The sequence below is a fragment of the Mustela nivalis genome (genome assembly GCF_964662115.1).
Source record: "Mustela nivalis genome assembly, chromosome: 19".
In the NCBI taxonomy this organism is placed as follows: Eukaryota; Metazoa; Chordata; class Mammalia; order Carnivora; family Mustelidae; genus Mustela; species Mustela nivalis.
This window is the reverse complement of record NC_139038.1, coordinates 10870351-10889514: the sequence shown is the minus strand read 5'-3', so window position 1 is coordinate 10889514 and position 19164 is coordinate 10870351. Positions and strand designations below refer to the sequence as shown.

At 50.9% G+C, this 19164-nt stretch overlaps 1 protein-coding gene and 1 long non-coding RNA gene across 2 annotated transcripts in view; one reads left to right on the top strand and one right to left on the bottom strand.

Moving 5' to 3' along the window:
* The first annotated feature begins 4183 nt into the window (after positions 1–4183).
* Positions 4184–19164, top strand: part of LOC309853996 (general transcription factor II-I repeat domain-containing protein 2) — a 35357-nt gene continuing 20376 nt past the window's right edge. The window contains exons 1-4 of the mRNA XM_082712632.1: positions 4184–4345; positions 6625–6728; positions 14501–14639; positions 17892–18011. Of these exons, the coding sequence (XP_082568758.1) occupies positions 6630–6728; positions 14501–14639; positions 17892–18011 (358 nt within the window). The 5' untranslated portion in view covers positions 4184–4345; positions 6625–6629. The remainder of the gene's footprint in view (positions 4346–6624; positions 6729–14500; positions 14640–17891; positions 18012–19164) is intronic.
* On the bottom strand, positions 8601–12882 carry LOC309854008. The gene is made up of 2 exons (XR_014306050.1): positions 12722–12882; positions 8601–9474 (listed from the first exon to the last, which is right to left on the bottom strand). It is a non-coding gene; the product is annotated as an uncharacterized lncRNA (long non-coding RNA).

The following is a 19164-nucleotide window of genomic DNA, read 5'->3' as shown; positions in this document are numbered from 1 at the left end:
AACTTTTGAAATGTTTGTCAATCCCGATACCTAAAGCACATCTCTTGTTGATTTTTCTTCCGTTTCCGTAATGTCTTGGGAAGGTAGAACACCTTATGGTTACTGGCATTTCATGTTTCCTCTACCAAGAATTGTTTGGCTCTTCATATCCTTGGCCATGTTTCTGCTGAATTGACTATTCTTAATTTATAGGAGAACTTGATATAATTGCGTGGAAACCTTCTGTTACATGTTGAAATATTTTCTCTTTTCTTTTTACTTAATTTATGGTGTCCTTTCTTCTACAAAATTTTATTTTAGTGAGGTCAGCATTAATCTTTTTTTTTTTTTTTAAGAGAGAGCATGTGAGGGGGGAGGAGGGGCAGAGGCAGAGACAGAGGGAGAGAGAGAATCCTAAGCAGACTCCGTGCTGACATGGGGCTCGATCTCACAACCCTGACCACGACCTGAGCCGAAATCAAGAATCAGACACTTAACCAATTGAGCCACCCAGACATCCCTACGGAGTTGATTTTTATGAGTGGTATGATTGTACACTTATTAATATCTTATCAGATACATGATTGTCCCCAAATAATTAACTGGCTATAACATACTTTGAAGATTTTAAAATGTCATTTATAACATGATGCTTTTCTGTAGACAGGCCAGTTTCTGGAGTCTGTTCCTTCTGATCTATTCTTTATCTGACTGCTACAGTTTTATATTATACTCTGATTATTATACAGTCAAGTCTTCTTTGTTCTTTTGCCTTTGCTACTCATAACATTTACTTCCATATAAATTTTAAAGTCATCTTGTCAATTGAAAGAAAGATCCCACTGGGATTTTTATTAGAACTGTATTAAATGGATGACCTAGTTGAGATGAATTAATAAATGACATTTTACAATCTCGAGTCTTTCTGTATCACATAAATGTGGCGTACTCCAATATTATTGGTTTCACTCATCTGCTTGAATGAATTCAGCCCTCTGCTTGCAGATGAAGTCTTCTGTTGGTTTTCTGACACCAGGATCTTCCAAATTTTTAGAGCAATAATCTCCACATTATTTTTTGAACTCTTCTTTTTTTAAAGATGTTTATTTATTTGACAGAGGGAGACACAGCAAGAGGGGGAATACAAGCAGGGGGAGTGGGAGAGGGAGAAGCAGGCCTGAGCAGGGAGCCCGATGTAGGGCTTGATCCCATAACCCTGGGATCATGACCTGAGCTGAAGGCAGACCTTTAACCTACTGAGCCACCTAGGCATCCAGAGAGAGAGAAACTTAAGTAGGCTCCATCTCATGACCCTGAGATTGTGATCTAAGTGAAAATCAAGAGTCAGACTCTTAACCAACTGCACCCCCCCCCAGGAACCCCTCCTTTTTTTTTTAAATTTATTTATTTTTTAAAGTAATGTCTATGCCTAAAATAGGGCAGGAAGTCATGACCTTAAAATCAAGAGTCACGTGCTCTGCCAACTGGTCCTGGGATGGAGCCCACATCAGGCTCTCTGCTCAGCAGGGAGCCTGCTTCCCCCTCCTCTCTGCCTGCCTCTCTGCCTCCTTGTGATCTTTCTGTCAGATACACAAATAAAATCTTAAAAAAAAAAAAAAAAAGATTCTCTCTCTCTCTCCCTTAAAATAAAAGAATCATCTGAAGACAAGTTAAGGACAGACAGGTAAGGTAGACAAATCAGGAATCTAGTGCAGGAAATGATGCTGGCCTGGACCAGTGCGGCGGCAGTCGCAGGGGTCCGAGAGGGGTAGAATCTTGGGAAATAGAGCTGACAAGGTTGTCAGGATCAGGAACACTGAAGGATCAGTGTCACTGCGTCAGAGGAGGGAGGAGTCAAGGATACTTGCAAGGCTTTGGCCTGAGTAACTGAAGAACGGTGTTTCATTCCTCGAGGTGGGAAGGGGCTCTAGGAAAATCTGGGGAGAGGATGCACACTGTCTTGCTTGAGATGCCCCTTCCTCCTCCACGAGAAAATGCCAAAGTAGACAGCTGGTCATACAGACGGGGGTGGGGCTGAGGGGGCTGGGCTAGAGATACAAACTTGAGAGTCCTAAGCAGACTGAAGGTCTTTCAGGATTGGACAAGGTCATGTTAAGGAGTGAGCAAAGAGATGTAAGCCAGCCCCAAGCTACAGCACTACTCAAAAGGTCGCGGGCAAAGAAGGACCTGCAGGAGACCGCTGAGGGCCGGAAGGGCAGGCCGGGCTGCAGAAGTGTTGCAAATTGGACACAGTGCACGGTAACGTCCACTGCTGACAGATCAAGCCATTCACAAACTGAAAAATGCCTGGCAATGACCTCGGAGAGAAAAGCTTCTGTGGAGGAGTGAAAGCTCGCAGGAGAATGAAAGGAGGGAAATCAAAGCGGGGGGGTGCACACAACACATCCTGAGGTCAGTTCTTTCAAACCAGTCATGCGTATTTTGACCCTGTAAACCGTTCCAAACACATTAGAAAATGGTTTCCAAGTTAAGTTGTCAAGTTCGGGTCTTACGCACTGATCGTTTATGGCAACAAAGCAGAGGCGACCGCATTATGCATCAATTTCGTGTTTGTGAGTTTACCTGCTCGCTGACATTGATGGGTAAACCCAAAACCACTACAGCGCGCTCCCTGGTTCTTGGACAGGCGCGGACTGGCAAAAAGCTTACGTGGCCTGATGCACATTACCCAGCTGAGGTAGAGCAAGGTCCCAGTCCTGTTCCAGCTCTCACGCTGTAAAGTGTCCTTTTGCCAGTCTTTTTAATGCTACGGTTTTTTTTTGTTTGTTTTGTTTTGCTTTTAGTTTTAGTTTTTGTTTTGATATTTTGTGCTTCTTGTGGCTTTTGCGGTTCCCGAAAACATCATGACTCTGGCAGAAACCTAACCTTGTATTAACACTCGGAGTTGTAGCTCAGGCTTGCTGTTTGACAAAACTCTGTAGAACGGAACTCTCTGGAATCAGCAGCAGCAGCTATAACATAATGGGAATATTTTCAAACATCTCTTTTAAAATTGTCCAAAAAAACAGGCACTTTAAAAAAATATATTTTATTTATTTTTCGGAAAGACAGCGAGAGAGGGAACACAAGCAGAGGGAAGTGGGAGAGGGAGAAGCAGGCTTCCCGCTGAGCAGAGAGCCCCATGTGGGGCTCCATCCCAGGACCCTGGGACCATGACCTGAGCCAAAGGCAAATACTTAACGACTGAGCCACCCAGGTGCCCTGGTATTTTTTTTTTTTTTTAAGCATTTAAATCCCAGTATAGTCAACATACAGTGTTTTATCCATTTCAGGCGTAGGGCAGTGATTCAGGAAGTCCACACACTACCCAGGGCTCTTCCCGGTTAAATGCACCGGTCAATCCCTCCTCCTGTCTCACCCCTCCCCCTCCCCCACGTCCCCTCGGGCGACCCTCCGTGTGTTCTCTGTAGGGAAGAGTCTGATTCTTGTTCTGCGATACATTCTCAATTAACTGTTGAGATTGTCAGCTTTCCCTTGCAGTGCCAGTTTGTGTGTGTGTCAACAGCATCCGCTAGGAAGCCTCGCGCTGACAGTCGCTTCCAGAAAAAGGGCTCAGCAGAGGAGACCCTGGTCTTTTTTTTTTTTTGCAAAAGAAACTGTGCATCAGAACATACAAACTTCAGGAGAGTCTTTGGGGGGGGGGGGGGCGCCCGGGTGGCTCCGTGGGTCGAGCCTCTGCCTTCGGCTCGGGTCATGATCGCAGGGTCCTGGGATCGAGCCCCGCATCGGGCTCTCTGCTCCTCTCTACCTGCTTGTGATCTCTCTCTGCCAAATAAATAAATAAAATCTTAAAAAGTAAATAAAATTTAAAAAGGACTAAAGCCGAGTCTGCGGTGCCCCCGGCGCAGGAGGGCGGAAACCGCCGCGAGCCGCTGCACGAAAGGAGGCGGGCGGCGGGGTCGGGGCGCGGGGACACAGGGGCCGGCCGCTCGCCGCGGAGTCCGGGGCGGAGGGGGCGGCGGAGGGGGCGGCGGAGGGGGCGGCGGAGGGGGCGGCGGAGGGGGCGGCGGAGGGGGCGGCGGGGGGGGCGACCCGCCCCGCCCCGCCCCGCCCCGCCCCCCACGGCCCGAGCGCACCGGAAGCGGCGGCTCCCGCTGGGGGCGCTGCGGCCGCGCGAGCCGAGGCCGCCTTCCAGGAAGCCAAAAAAAAAAAAAAGAAAAAAACAGGAGGAAAGAAAGAAAAAACGAGGGGGAGGGAGGGAGAGAGGAGGGAGAGCGGCGGAGAGCCGGGCCGGGCCGCCGCCCGCACGCCGCGCCCCCGCCTCCGCGCCGCCCGCCCCGCCGCTCCCCCGCGGCCCAGCCCGGGACCCCGCGGCCGCCCGGCGCTGCCTCCGGCGGGCACTCAGGTGCGTAGCCCGCCCCGCCGCGGCCGCCCCGGGAACGGTCTGCGCCCGCGACCCGGCGACGGGGAGGCCTGGGGCGGGAGGCCGGCCGGCCCGGGGCACCGAGGGGGGACGCGCCCGCCGCCGCCCTGCGGCCCCCGAACGCCGGTCCCCGCGGGCCGGGCCCGGGAGTGGGGGTGGGGCGGGGAAGCCCCGACGGGGGAGCACGGGCGCGCGCACGGCCGCGCAGCTCCGTCCCCTCTGATTGGTTGCGCGGGGGCGCCGGGGGCGGGCGTCTGCGGGCTCCGGGCGCGTGACGTCACGCCCCGCCCGGCGGACGTGGGCGCTCCCGCGGCGCGCGGACGTGCCCGACGGCGTGTGAGGGGGCGGGGCCGCGCTGTGGCCCGGGACTGCTCGGTCGGGCTCCGCCCCCTCGTCGCGCGGGGCCGCGGGGCGCCGGGCGGGGCTTCTGGAGGGGGCCGGGGCCGCGGGGCGGCGTCCGGCGTCGTGCCGGTCAGCCGCAGAGCGACCCGGAGGCCCGAAGGAGAGCCGCGGGGCTCTCGGGGGGCGGCGGTGCCTGCTGGGTGTGCCTGGGAGGGCGTCCTCCCCCGGGGGACCCACGCTCCGCCGCGCCGGCCGCGGCTCTGTCGGGTGGGCTGTGGGGTCAGCCCTCGGGCTGCGGCGAAGTGGCCCCGCTGTCCAGCCGCAGAACACGGCCCCCCGCAGCCGCCTGCAGCCGCCCTCCCTGCCGGCTCCGACGTTCCCCACACACCTGGGGTCATCCTAGGGGGCCTGGGTGTCCGCGTCTTTCCCTCCCTTTTATGGTCCCTTTTATGGCTCAAGAGCGAGCCCTTGTAGGGCCAGACCCCATGCTTCCCCCGCACCGACTGATGGATTTGGGGGCGGTTTCCACGGTTTGGCTATAATGAATAATGCTACCGTGAACATTCATGTACATTTTTGTGGTTGTTTTGGGGTGTTTTTGTTTTTGTTTTTGTGTAGAGGGGGAGGGGAGAGAGAATCCCAAGCAGGCTCCGGCCCCAGCACCCAGCACCTGCCCACATGGTGCCCGGTCACACAACCCCGAGGTCACCCCTGAGCTGACGTCAGAAGCCCCAAGCTTAACCGGCAGAGCCACCCAAGCACCCCCACACACGCACTTTTCTGGGGGGCCCTGCTTTCCACGGGCGTGGGTGCATACCAGGGAGTGCACCTGCTGGGCCCAACTTTGCCTCTCAAGGGGAATGTTTTTCAGGTTTTAGCGACCGGGGCTGGAGATGGTTAGTGTGACCGGCTCCTGGGGCGTCAGTACCCCCAGACATGGGCACGGGCTGCTGCAGGCGTTACGGAGCAGCGGTGACTAGGGCCGGCTCTCCCATCTGCCTGCCTGCTGGTCAGCCCCGCAGTCTGCTGCCCTGAGCTCCGGGTCTTTGCCTGGGCCTTCAGCCTGGACATTTCCCATCCTCATTCTCAGGCTGCCCCGCTTGGAAATAATGCTCACCTTGTCTTGTCCCTCGTGGTTACTGAGTCTGTTTCCACAAGCCTTGGGCCATGTCAAGGGTGTTCTGACTCTCATTTTGCCTTTTTTTTTTTTTTTTTTAAGATTGATTTTATTTATTTGACAAAGAGAGATCACAAGCAGGCAGGATGCGGGGCTGGATCCCAGGACCCTGAGATCATGACCTGAGCCAAAGGCAGAGGCTTTAACCCACTGAGCCATCCAGGCGCCCCATTGTTGTTCTTTTTTTTTTAAATTTTTTATCTGGTTTTGGGGTGTCTGGTGGCTCAGTTAAGTGGGAGACTCTTGATTTTGGCTGAGGTCATGATCTCAGGGTCCTGGGATCAAGCCCCACATAGGGTTCTGTGCTCAGCCGGGAGACTGCTTAAGGATTCTCTTTCTCCCTTTCCTTCTCTTCTGAACCCAGCTTGCCCATACATGCTCTGACTCTTTCTAAAATTAAAAAATCTTTAATTTTTTTGTTTGTTTTTAAAGATTTTCTTCATTTATTTGATAGAGATCACAAGTAGGCAAAGAGAAAGGGGGAAGCAGGCTCCCCACTGAGCAGAGAGCCCGATGCGGGGCTCGATCCCAGGACCCTGGGATCATGACCTGAGATGAAGGCAGATGCTTAACTGACTGAGCCACCCAGGCGCCCCAAACTACTTTGGGTCTCTGGTTAGTTTCTTCACCGGTAAAGGGAGGTTGGAACTAGGTCATCGGCGAGGACCCTCGCAGCTCTGCACACGTGCTCGGGGGACATAGGATTTCCACCGCTCACTGTCTTGTGACTTCTCTTGGACAGGGATCATGGCCCAAGTGGAAGTGTCTGCTCTGCCCATGGAAAACGAGGAGTCCTCGGAGAGCAGGATGGTGGTGACGTTCCTCGTGTCTGCTCTGGAGTCCATGGTGAGACAGTCTTCAGTTCTATAAAATGTCCCCTCGTGGGACCACTGCTGAAATACCAGCACCGGGTCACTACCCCACCACAGATAGATGTCGCTGTCTGTGTGGCCGTAGCCTTCTCCATGGAGGTCCCGGGTTCATCGGGTCATGTTTAAAGACGCTCCTTACATTATGGATGTAATTAAATCAGTGTGAGCTTTCCAGAGCTGAACATTTAACGAGGGCGCCTCTGTTCCCCTGGTTGAGAATGCTTTTGTTCTGAATTCAGAGGTAAGCTAATAGTCCACTGATACCCCCTCGTTAGCTGCAGTGTGTAAAATGGACCTTGGGGGCAAAACTTGGTGAGAAATGCACATCCCTTCAAGGGATCCGATCACAAGATACTTACTGGTTAGAAATGGGAAATCTGCACCTTTATAAAGGCGGACAAGCCTGAGAGATGGGCCCTTCATCAAGCAGTCAGAGCAGACATCAGGATAATGGGACAGATTAGCGTCACATGCCTCCCGATGTGACATGCCAAGAAGGGACGTCACTGATTCTGTGGTTCCTGCATGACCTGAATCTAATGGGGGAACACCAGACAAAGCCAATTAAGGGACATTCTATAAAATGACGGAGCTGGCCCTTTTTTTTTTTTTTTCTTTTTTAAGATTTTCTTTCTTTATTTGAGAGAGAGAGAGGGAGGGAGGGCGAGTGCCGGGGAGGGGCAGAGGAAGAGGGAGAGAGAGAATCTCAAGCAGATTCTGTGCTGAGCGTGGAGCCTGACGTGGGGCTCGATCTCACGCCCCGGAGCCAAAACCAAGAACTGGACGCTCAACCTATTGAGTCACCCAGGTGCTCAGGTGCCGTACTTTTTTTTTTTTTTTTTTTTTAAGATTTTGTTTATTTATTTGACAGAGAGAGAGAGAGATCACAAGTAGGCAGAGAGGCAGGCAGAGAGTGGGGGTGAGATGTAGGCTCCCCACTGAGCAGAGAGCCCGATGCGTCCCTTGATCCCAGGACCCTGAGATCATGACTTGAGCCGAAGGCAGAGGCTTAACCCACTGAGCCACCCGGGCGCCCAAGTGTGGTATTTTCAAGGCACATCAAGAAGTCCAATATCGATGAGACAAGAGGCCCCAGGTAGCCAGATCACGCAGAGCTCTGGGGCTTTCTCTGCAGTGTGGTGGGAAGGGTTCGGAAGGTTCCGAACGAAGGGGTCACGCGGGGGGCATGTGCTTGTGTGGACGGTCGGTGACCGTAGAACAGGAGAAGGCGGCTGGGACGCCGGCCGGCGGGCTGAGGCTGTGGTCCAGGCGGAGACTTCCGTGGCATGCATGAGGCCGGAAGTGGTGCTGGTGGGACGCGGCGATGCTTCCGGAAGGGTCTGTAGAGTTCACGGGACTTAGCGACAGATTGGATGTGAGTCGTAAAGTTTTCATAGGGGGGAACATCAAGACTTGTTGTTTTTTCTTTTTTAACTGTGGTAAGATACATAGATTCAGATCACAGAATGTACCATTTTAACCCCTTTAACCAGTTTAAGGGCATTAAAGCCATCCACCCTGTCAGGTGGCTCTCACCCCCATCTGTCTCCAGAGCTTTCTCATCTTCCTCAATGGAAACTCTTCACTCACTGAACAAAATTACTCCCTCGACCCTGTGGAAACTAAGCTGGGTTTTGGGGGGCACCTGGATGGCGCCGTCAGTTAAGTGTCCGACTCTTGATTCCGGCTCAGGTCATGATCTCGGGCTGTACAACGGAGCCCCGCGTCGGGGTGGACGCTCCGTGGGGAGTCTGCTTGGGATTCTTTCTCTCCCTCTGCCCCTCCTCATTCTCTCCCTCTTTCTCTCTCAGATTAATAAATACATCCTTAAAAAAAAAAAAGTTGGTTTTTTTTTGTTTTTGTTTTTATTATTTTTAAGTCCTCTCTACACCCAGCATGGGGTTCAGACTCACAACCCTGAGATCAAGAGTCCCTCACTCCACCGGCTGAGCCAGCCAGACGCCCCAGATTTCATGCGCATGTTGACTGATGTCCTCTCTCTGTCCCGGGGCACCTGGGGCATCACGTTGCTTTCAGTCATGAGGTCTCCTTCGGCACCGCTGGTCTGGGACAGCTTCCCAGTCGCCCCTTGATTTTCACGACCTCGACGGTCTCGCAGAGTCCCAGTAGGGATGTTCTCGAATCGGTCAGTTTGGGTTTCACCGGGTTTCTCCTCTGCTTGGACTGGGGTTTCGGAAAGAAGACCACAGAGGTGAGATCCCCCCAACTTCGTCCCGTTGCGTGAGGGTCCCATGACGCCAGCATGACCTGGTCCCTGGCGAGGCTCACCTCGGTCACCTGGGGAGGCGGGTGTGATGGTTAGTTCTGTCTGTCAACTCAGCCGGGCCGCAGGTGCCCACACATCCGGTTAAACACGACCTCTGGGGTGGTCTGTGAAGGTGTTTCGGGAAGAGACGAGCACTTGAGTGGCGGGACAGGACAGAGCGGAGCAGACCGTCCTCCCCGCGGGGGGCGGGTGTCCATGGAGGGCGGAGTAGAACGAAAAGTCAGAAGACGGGTGGGCTCCCCTGTCTGGCCGAGCGCCTGAGCGGGTACATCCATCTCCTGGTTCTCGGGCTTCGGACTCCGCGTAGGATCTACAGCTTCCGTCCTCTGCTCTCAGGCCTCTGAGCTACACCGCCGGCTCCTCTGCGTCTGCTGCTGAAGGCAGGCCCACCATGGGACTCCTCAGGCTCCATAACCACAGGAGCCAGTTCCTTCTACGGAAGCTCATGTCAGAGACAGAAAGAGAGAGAGAGAGAGTCTCCTTTTCATTCTGTTTCTCTGGAGAACCCTGAAACAAGTAGTGTCTGCCATGTTTTTTCACTGTCTAGTTACTACGTCCCCCTCCATGCCCTGTTCTCGGGAAGCAGGTCTCAAAGTCCAGCCCCCAAATAATGATCCTCATCCGTCATGAGAGGGTGACATGGCCTCTCCCACAGTCCCAGTGGGGGTGTGAGCCCCTCTGAAATGCTGCTTCTAATATGCTTTAAGAAGCTAAGAAGAGGGGCGCCTGGGTGGCTCCGTGGGTCAAGCCTCTGCCTTTGGCTCAGATCATGATCTCAGGGTCCTGGGATCGAGCCCCGCGTCGGGCTTCCTGCTCAGTGGGGAGCCTGCTTCCCCCTCTGCCCCTCCCCACTGTGTACTTGAGCAGCACCTCTCTCTTTCAAATAAATCAATAAATCTTTGAAAATTAAAAATAAAAATGAGTGATTTCTCCTGATACTGGGTTCTCTAATTCCAGGAGATGAAGTGCTGAATTTCTGGTTCACGCAACCGAGATGCAGGGAGATTTGCCGTGACGCGAACGGAGCGGGCGCATCTGTGTCCCCTCCCGGGGCCGTGGGGCAGTCGCAGCAGTGCGCGCGAGTCTGTGCGCTTCTCTGAGTCAGAGCTCTTCCCCGCATCGGCAGGGTCGCTGTGACCTGCTCGGACTGTCCCCCCACTGCCACCCCTGTGTTCCCCAGATAGTGCCTCAAAGCAGCCCACACTGGGAGACGGTTCTAGAGGCCAGGAGGTGGGAAACAGGCTCTGTGAGGGACGCCTGGGGGGCTCTGTTGGTTACGCATCTGCCTTTGGCTCAGGTCATGATCACAGGGGCCGGGGATGGAGCCCCATGTTGGGCTCCTTGTTCAGCGGGGAGCCTGCTTCTCCATCTCCCTCTGCTGCTCCCCCTGCTTGTGCTCTCTCTCTCTCTCTCTGACAAATAGATACATAAAATCTCAAAAAAAGGGGGAAGTCCTATGGGACTGATATCAAGGTATCAAGGGGACTATCCCTGATAGTTTTGCCAAAGGACTCTGATTGCCTCTTCCTAGGACAATTTTGTAAACTTTTCTATAGACAGAATAGAGAGAGAACTTGGTATTTCTTCCAACCTGGTTGATTACGTTTTTATTATTGATGGTAGAGATGCATAGAAGGGGAAAATTCGTACCTAAGACACACTCTCTGTTCATCACGTGTATGCCCTACAGACCAGAAATCTGTTACATCTACCTTGTGTAAATCCTTCCAAAGATTGGAAAGAACGTGCGGTGCGTTTATAACTATGTTGGTGGGTATATGCCCAACCAGAGAGACCTTCTGCCCGACCAGAGAGACCTTCTGTTTTGACAAACAAATCCTCTATTTACAGTTGAGAAACAGGGGCGCCTGGGGGTCTCAGTCTGTGAAGCTTCTGCCTTCCGCTCAGGACCGCGGGGAGAAACTGCGGCTGGCCTTTTCCGGCTTCCAGAGGCCACCTGCGTTTCTGGACTTGTGGCCCCTTCCAGCAAGGGCACTCCTCTGCCCTCGGCTTCCGTAGTCGCCCCTCCTCCTCTGCCTCCCTCGTTCCCTATCAAAACCCGCCGTGATTGTTACACTGGCCCCACCTGAATTGTCCAAGAAAATCCCCCGCTGTCAAGATCCTAAAGCTTAACCACAGCTAGCAAACCCATTTGCACCTAAGGTGACATATTCATTCCCAGGCTCTGGGGATTAGGCCGTGGACATTGTGGGGATGGGGGGGCAGGATTCTGCCTCCCATGATGCCGTGGGTCCGGTGACATGCGGGGACCGAGGCATCTTTGGGGTTCCAAAGGGGAAAGCTCCGTTGGGGATACATTTAGTGCAGCGTCTTCGTGTGGCTTGCAGTGGCTTCCGAGTGAGGCTGAGCTCCTGCTGGACGCCCCCGTGGGGGATGGTTTCCAGGAACATTCTCCCAGTCCGCTGTGCCGGCCCACCCAGTAACGGAACATCGGGGGTCGGTAGGACGCGAGTTCACCCTGGTGGGAACAGGGGCTCCTCTCCGGACACAGGCAGAAAGCCGAGAGGCAGGTTTTCAATGTACAGAGCCCGAAACTAGTCTGTGGAAGATTCAGTTGTTAAACAGGGAAACTTATTTTTTTTTTTTTAAGATTTTATTTGTTTGTTTGACAGACAGAGATCAGAGGTAGGCAGAGAGGCAGACAGAGAGAGAGAGGAGGAAGCAGACTCCCCGCTGAGCAGAGAGCCCCATGCGGGGCTCGATCCCAGGACCCTGGTCCTGAGCGGAAGGCAGAAGCTTCACAGACTGAGCCCCCCAGGCGCCCCTGTTTCTCAACTGTAAATAAAGGATTTGTTTGTCAAAACAGAAGGTCTCTCTGGTCGGGCAGAAGGTCTCTCTGGTTGGGCATATACCCACCAACATAGTTATAAACGCACCGCACGTTCTTTCCAATCTTTGGAAGGATTTACACAAGGTAGATGTGACAGATTTCTGGTCTGTAGGGCATACACGTGATGAACAGAGAGTGTGTCTTAGGTACGAATTTTCCCCTTCTATGCATCTCTACCGTCAATAATAAAAACGTAATCAACCAGGTTGGAAGAAATACCAAGTTCTCTCTCTATTCTGTCTATAGAAAAGTTTACAAAATTGTCCTAGGAAGAGGCAATCAGAGTCCTTTGGCAAAACTCTCAGGTGAAAAAGTCCTGTTGTAGGGGCGGGGTGTCAGCTGTGAAGACCCTGCCCCCGATTCTGACAAGCAGCAGGAATTCTCTGACGGCTACTGGGTGTCCTACAGTTGTTGTTGTTGTTGTTTTAATTTAGAATTTTTTATTTATTTGAGAGAGAGAAAGAGAGAAAGCACGAAACAGGGGAGGATCAGAGGGAGAAGCAGGCTCCCTGTCGAGAAGGGAGCCTGATGTGGGGCTCGATCTTCCGACCCCAGGATCATGACCTGAGCCGAAGGCAGACGCTTAACCAACTGAGCCACCCAGGCGCCCGGGGGTCCTACAGTCTGACTCAGTGCTGACCGTGTAGAGAGCGTGAGAGCCCACCGGGTAAGGACCCCACTACCCTCCAAGGCCGCCCCTCACTTCAGAGGCTAACATCAAGTCAAGGTTGTCACCTGTAGATCAAGGTTCCAGAGGCCCCCTCCCCATCCTTGGGTTAGACTGATTTGCTAGAGCAGCTCACGGAGCTCGGAGAAACATCTTACTCACCGTTTACTACCAAAGAATGTGACTCAGGAACAGCCCGATGGGAGAGAGGCACAGGGCAGGGTTGGGGAAGGGGTGTGCAGCCTCCGTGTCCGCTTCCGGTGAGCCAGTCTCCCTAAAGCGCTCGTGCTCACCAGCCTGGAAGCTCCCAACCCTGTCCTTTTGGGGTTTTAGGGAGGCTTCCTTACATAGGCACGACTGATTAGATCACTGGCCACTAGGGACTGAACTCAGCTTCTAGCCTTTTTTCCATTGCCTGGAGGCCAGGGGGCAGGACCGAAAGTGCCACTCCTCCACTCACGTGGTTGGTTCCCCTGGCAACCAGCCCCATGAACCTTGACATTAATCTTTTTTATTTTTTATTTTTTTTAATTTGACAGAGATCACAAGTAGGCAAAGAGACAGACAGAAAGAGAGGAAGGGAAGCTGGCTCCCTGCTGAGCAGAGAACCTGATGCAGGTCTTGATGTGGGGGCTCGATCCCAGGACTGACCTGAGCCAAAGGCAGAGGCTTTAACCCACTGAGCCATCCAGGCGTCCCGACATTAATCTTGACAAAAGACCTCTTTATTGCTCTCTTAAGAAATTCCAAGGGTTTTAGGAGCTCTGGGCCAGGAACAGTGGATGAAGAACAAATAATCACAGTGATCAGGGCGCCTGGGTGGCTCAGTGGGTTAAAGCCTCTGCCTTCAGCTCAGGGTCCTGGGATCGAGTCCCGCGTAGGGCTCTCTGCTCAGCAGGGAGCCTGCTTCCTCCTCTCTCTCTGCCTGCCTCTCTGCCTACTTGTGATCCCTCTGTCTCTGTCGAATAAGTAAATAAAATATTTTTTAAAAAATAAATAAATCTTAGCGAAATAAGTCAATCAGAGAAAGACAATTATCATATTATCTCTCTGATATGAGGGAGTGGAGAAGCAACATGGGGGTTTGGTGGGTAGGAAAGGAATCAATGAAACAAGATGGGATTGGGAGGGAGACAAATCATAAGAGACTCTTAATCTCACAAAACAAACTGAGGGTTGATGCGGGGGCGGGGTGTAGTTTGGAGAGGCTGGCTGCGTTATGCACACTGGGGAAGGTATGTGCTATGGTGAGTGCTGTGAAATGTGTAAGCCTAATGATTCACAGACCTGTACCCCCGGGGCTAATAATACATTATATGTTAATAAAAATTTTAAAAAATTTATTTAAAAAATAAAAAATCACAATTATCTTTTTTTTTTTTTAATCACAATTATCTTAATAAAAATATGTTCTCTAGGTTTTATGATGTTTGTGGTATTTGCTTGGTGGATTTGCTTTGTTTCTTTGGGGGATTTTTCTCATTCTAAATGAATACTCATTTTTGTACCTAATTTTATAGTTTTCTTAATGACGTAATCTCTGTGCCCACCATGTGCCCACAATCAGGACATCAAGAGTCACACACTCTGGGGCGCCTGGGTGGCTCAGTGGGTCAAGCCTCTGCCTTCGACTCAGGTCATGATCTCAGGGTCCTGGGATCGAGCCCCGCATCGGGCTCTCTGCTCAGCAGAGCCTGCTTCTCCCTCTCTTTCTCTGCCTGCCTCTCTGCCTACTTGTGATCTCTGTCTCTGTCTGTCAAATAAATAAATAAAATCTTAAAAAAAAAAAAAGAACTTAAAAAAAAAAAAGAGTCACACACTCTGTGGACTGAGCCAGCCAGGCGCCCCCGTGCTCTCTTCTCAAAACAGATCTCTGGGGCTCCACTAGACTTGGGTGTGTATAACACTGGTGTGTAACCCTCTTCCTCATGTCTGTTTCAGTGTAAAGAACTGGCCAAGTCCAAGGCAGAAGTGGCCTGCATCGCCATGTATGAGACGGACGTGTTTGTCGTCGGAACCGAGAGAGGACGCGCTTTTGTCAACGCCAGGACCGATTTACAGAAGGATTTTGCAAAATACTGTAGGTGTTAACAGTTTTGTCCTTTGTATTCGTAACTCTTAAAATAGTTGATAGGAGGACTTACGTGACGTTTTCTTTGAAGGCGCCCTAAGCATTATCCTAAAAGTGGTCCTGATACCTGTCTTGTGACTTGGCATCCCCATGAGTCAGCTGCCTCACAGTGAGGAGTCCAAGAAACAGGGCCAGTGGCTTTTGTCCTGTGTCCTCAGGAGCACCCTGGTTTTGTAAAAGAAATGTGAGGAACATAGAGTAAACGATCTTCGACTCCTTTTATAAACCCACATTTTTAAAAAATTCTGGGGCGCCTGGGTGGCTCAGTGGGTTGAGCATCCAGCTCTTGGTTCCGGCTGCGGTCATGATCTCAGGGACACGAGTTCAAGTCCTGCTTCAGTGTCCACGCTGGGCATGGGGTCTACTTAAGATTCTCTTTCTCCTTCTCCCCTGTCCCTCCCCATGTCTCTCTCTCTCTGAAAAAAAATAAATACAATCTTTTAAAAAATTCTTATTTTTAAAAAATGTGGGGAGGCACATAGGTGGCTTACTTGTTAAGCGTCTGCCTTCGGCTCAGGACATGATCCCAGGATCCTGGGATCAAGCCTGGCATCGGGCTCCCTGCTCGGCGGGAAGCCTGCTTCTCCCTCTCACACTCCCCTGGCTTGTGTTTCCTCTCTGGCTCCCTCTCCCTCTGTCAAATAAATAAATAAAATCTTTAAAAGTAAAAATAAAAAATAAATAAAAATTCTTATTTTACTTATTCCCAAAGGAAAGGGAAAAAACTCAGGGCTTGTTAGGTAGTCCTCTGAGTTAATAACCATTTTCCCTTTTTCACTATGGGACCATCAGAGCCTTCAATGTGTTATAGGTGGTGAGGATCGCCAGTGAGCCTGTGGGTCATATGTGACGGAAACTAGTCTAGGGTGTTAGTTAAAACCTACACCTTGCCTAGCGATGATCTCTACCATGGTAGGTCATCTACCAAATACTGACTAGGCACCTTAGTATTTTCTAGAACCAAGAAAGGGGAGGAAAGGACCCACAAAAGTTTTCTCAGAGGATATAATGTGAATGTGAGTGTGGAGAGAGAGGGGAGATAGAGATGTAGATGTTCCCAAGGGTTGTCAGAGGACATGCGGACATAAATATATGTTTACATGTCAAGATCATACAAATATGGGAAGGAGAGAGGGATTGATTAGTTCAGACTGGTTTTCAAGACCAAAATTAGGGTCTGCAAGCTCAGGAAGATAGATTCAGACATGAAGCAATCTTTAAATAATACAGTGAGTGTGTAATTGATGAACATGATGCTGGTTCTCATTCCACTCATGTCAGGCGCCGGCTGAGTTTCTTTTTTTTTAAAGGTGTATTTATTTATTTGAGAGAAAATACACAAGCGATGGGTAAGGGGGTGGGGGCGGTGCAGAGGGAGAGAGAAGCAGACTCCCCGCTGACCGTGGAGCCTAACACGGGGCTCAGTGTCATGCCCCTGAGATAATGACCTGAATTAAAACCAAGAGGCAGACGCTTAACCAACTGAGCCCCCCAAGCTCCTTGCTGGTTGGATTTCTAATAGATGATATATTTTTTTAAGATTTTATTTATTTATCTGACAGAGAGAGAGATCACAAGTAAGCAGAGAGGCAGGCAGAGAGAGAGGAGGAAAACAGGCTCTCTGCTGAGCAGAAAGCCTGATGCGGGGCTCGATCCCAGGACCCTGAGATTATGACCCAGGCTGAAGGCAGTGGCTTAACCCACTGAGCCACCCAAGTGCCCCAATAGTTGATATTTAATTACAGATTTTTTCCAAGTTTCACAGTTGGTTTTCCAGATACAGGCTGGCTTTCCAGATACAGGACTGTTCATGCTTTCTATTTCTTCTGGTACGCATTTCAGTAAATCTTACTTTTTCTTTTCTTTTTTTTTTTTTTTAAGATTTTATTTATTTATTTGACAGAGAGAGACACAGTGAGAGAGGGAACCGAAGCAGGGGGAGTGGGAGAGGGAGAAGCAGGCTTCCTGCCAAGCAGGGAGCCCGATGTGGGACTCGATCCTAGGACGCTGGGATCATGACCTGAGCTGAAGGCAGATGCTTAACGACTGAACTACTCAGGCACTTCTAATATTACTTTCAACCTCATTTTTAACTAGTTCCTTTCATGTAAGTTGTCAAATTTGGTGACCAGAACAATGGTTTATAACACTTGCCTTATAATTTTAATGTCTGTCGTGATGCCTCTACTTTCATTCCATGGTAAAGGTCTCCCCATACCATGACTGTTACCTTCAGACTATACAGCAAATAGCATTTCTGTTATCATTTCCTTGGAGCTACTACTGTTCTCTGTCTGTGGAATTATTTATAGTTCTTTCTCGTAGATTCATTTCAGAGGTGATGATCACTGTTACATTATCCTATTCATCAAAAATGCCCTGGTCTTTGTGAGTTTTTAAAAATTTTTTTAATATTTACTTACTTATCTATTTTAGAGAGAGTGTGCACGTGAGCACAGGCAGGGAATGGCAGCAAGCAAGGGAGAGAGAATCTTAAACAGGCCCCATGCTCAGTGGAGCTGACTACAGAGCCCGAGGCAGAGCTCGATCTTATGCCCCTAAGATCATGACCTGAGCTGAAATCGAGAGTTGGATGTTTAACTGACTGAGCCACCCAGGAACCCCCAATTTTTTTCAAGATTTTATTATTTTTTTCAAAGATTCAATTTATTTATTTGACAGAGAGAGATCACAAGTAGGCAGAGAGACAGGCAGAGAGAGAGGGGAAGTGGGCTCCCTGCTGAGCAGAGAGCCCGACACGGGACTTGATCCCAGAACCCTGAGATCACAGCCCGAGCCAAAGGCAGAGGCCTAACCCACCGAGCCACCCAGGCGCCCTCAAGATTTTATTTTTTAAGTTATCTCTACACCCAACATGGGACTTGAACTTACAACACTAAGATCTAGAGTTGCATGCTCTACCAACTGAGCCAGCCAGGCACCCCATCTCTGTGGGTTTTCTTAATAAAAGATCTTGTTTTAGGGGCACCTGGGTGCTCAGTCAGAGCCGTGTGTCACCACCTCAGGGTCGTGTGTTCAATCCCCATTTTGGGGGTAGAATTTACTCAGGGGGAAAAAAAAGGGTTTTGTGTTTCTTCATTCTTCCCCTTTCTTGCTTCACAATACCAGAAGCAGAGATATGAAGGGAACGCACAAGACAAGTGCTGGGACAATGACTCTGTGCCTGTCACTCACTTACAGGCATTGCCCAAGAAACGCAGGAGGCCAAGCCCCCGGGCCCTGCAAACGGGATGCCGATGGATTCAGGAGAAACGGAAATACTCAGAAAAGCGGTTGAGGACTATTTCTGCTTTTGTTACGGTAAAGTTCACAGGCCAAGCATTAATTCTCTGAATAGTTCACCAAGGGGTAACTGGACCCCGTTTCAGATCACCTTATTCATGGGACCACTTAGATGCCTCTGACACTTAAAACTCCACATTCTCCTTAAGTGAAAAGCCAGTTCTTCTTCTTCTTCTTCTTCTTCTTTTTTTTTTTTTTAATTTTATTTTATTTATTCGCGAAAGCACAAACCGGGGGAGCGGCAGAGAGAGGGGGAGAAACAGGCTTCCTGCCAAGCAGGGAGCCTGCCATGGGACTCGATCCCGGGATCCAGGGATCATGACCTGAGCCGAAGGCAGTTGCTTAACAAACTGAGCCACCCAGGCGCCCCTACAAATAAAATCTTGAAAAAAAAAAAAGGCTGGGGCACCTGGGTGGCACAGTCACTGCACGTCTGCCTTTGGCTCAGGTCATGAGGGTCCCAGGATCGAGCCCCATGTTGGGCTCCCTGCTCAGGGGAAAGCCTGCTTCTCCTTCACCCACTGCCCCTGCTTGTGTTCCCTCTCCCACTGTGTCTCTCTGCCATAAATTTATAAAATCTTTAAAAAGAAAGAAAGGGCTCAGTACCCAAATAGCTACAGGGGTGTTGTACTTACTTGCGACATAAGCTCCTTCCTTAGCATCTCACGGTCTTTGTCATTTTTAAAGAGCTTCATATATTTATGGAACTTTCAGGTCCCTGTGAGCACTTGACTGTGGGGGACCCCGAGCATAGGGGATCTGGGGGTCTCAGGCTACCCTTCCCTGAGATAAATGGGGCTCCTTCCCTGGGGGCTGGTCAGCCAGTGCAGAAAGGCTGACATGGCCCCAAGATGGCAGCAACGTGAGGCCATGTTGACTCTGTAACTTTTCCACGGGAAGTTGGCCTGACTCGTTGGAGGGACATAGGGACATAGGGATGGCTAAGCTGTGGGTGGGGGCTCCCATCCCTTGTTGACAGCAGCCTGAAGAACCACGGGTCCTCCCTGCCAACCTGGGTGCATCGTCTCCAACAGACTGGAGAAAAAAGACCTATTATATCCTCTTTCTAAAGTGAAGATGTAAAGTAAAATGTCTGATAAGTTCTTCCTTGGGCCCTTTGGGAATTTTATGAACTTGGGTTGTAAGGAATGGGGTACATGAGCTTTTACTT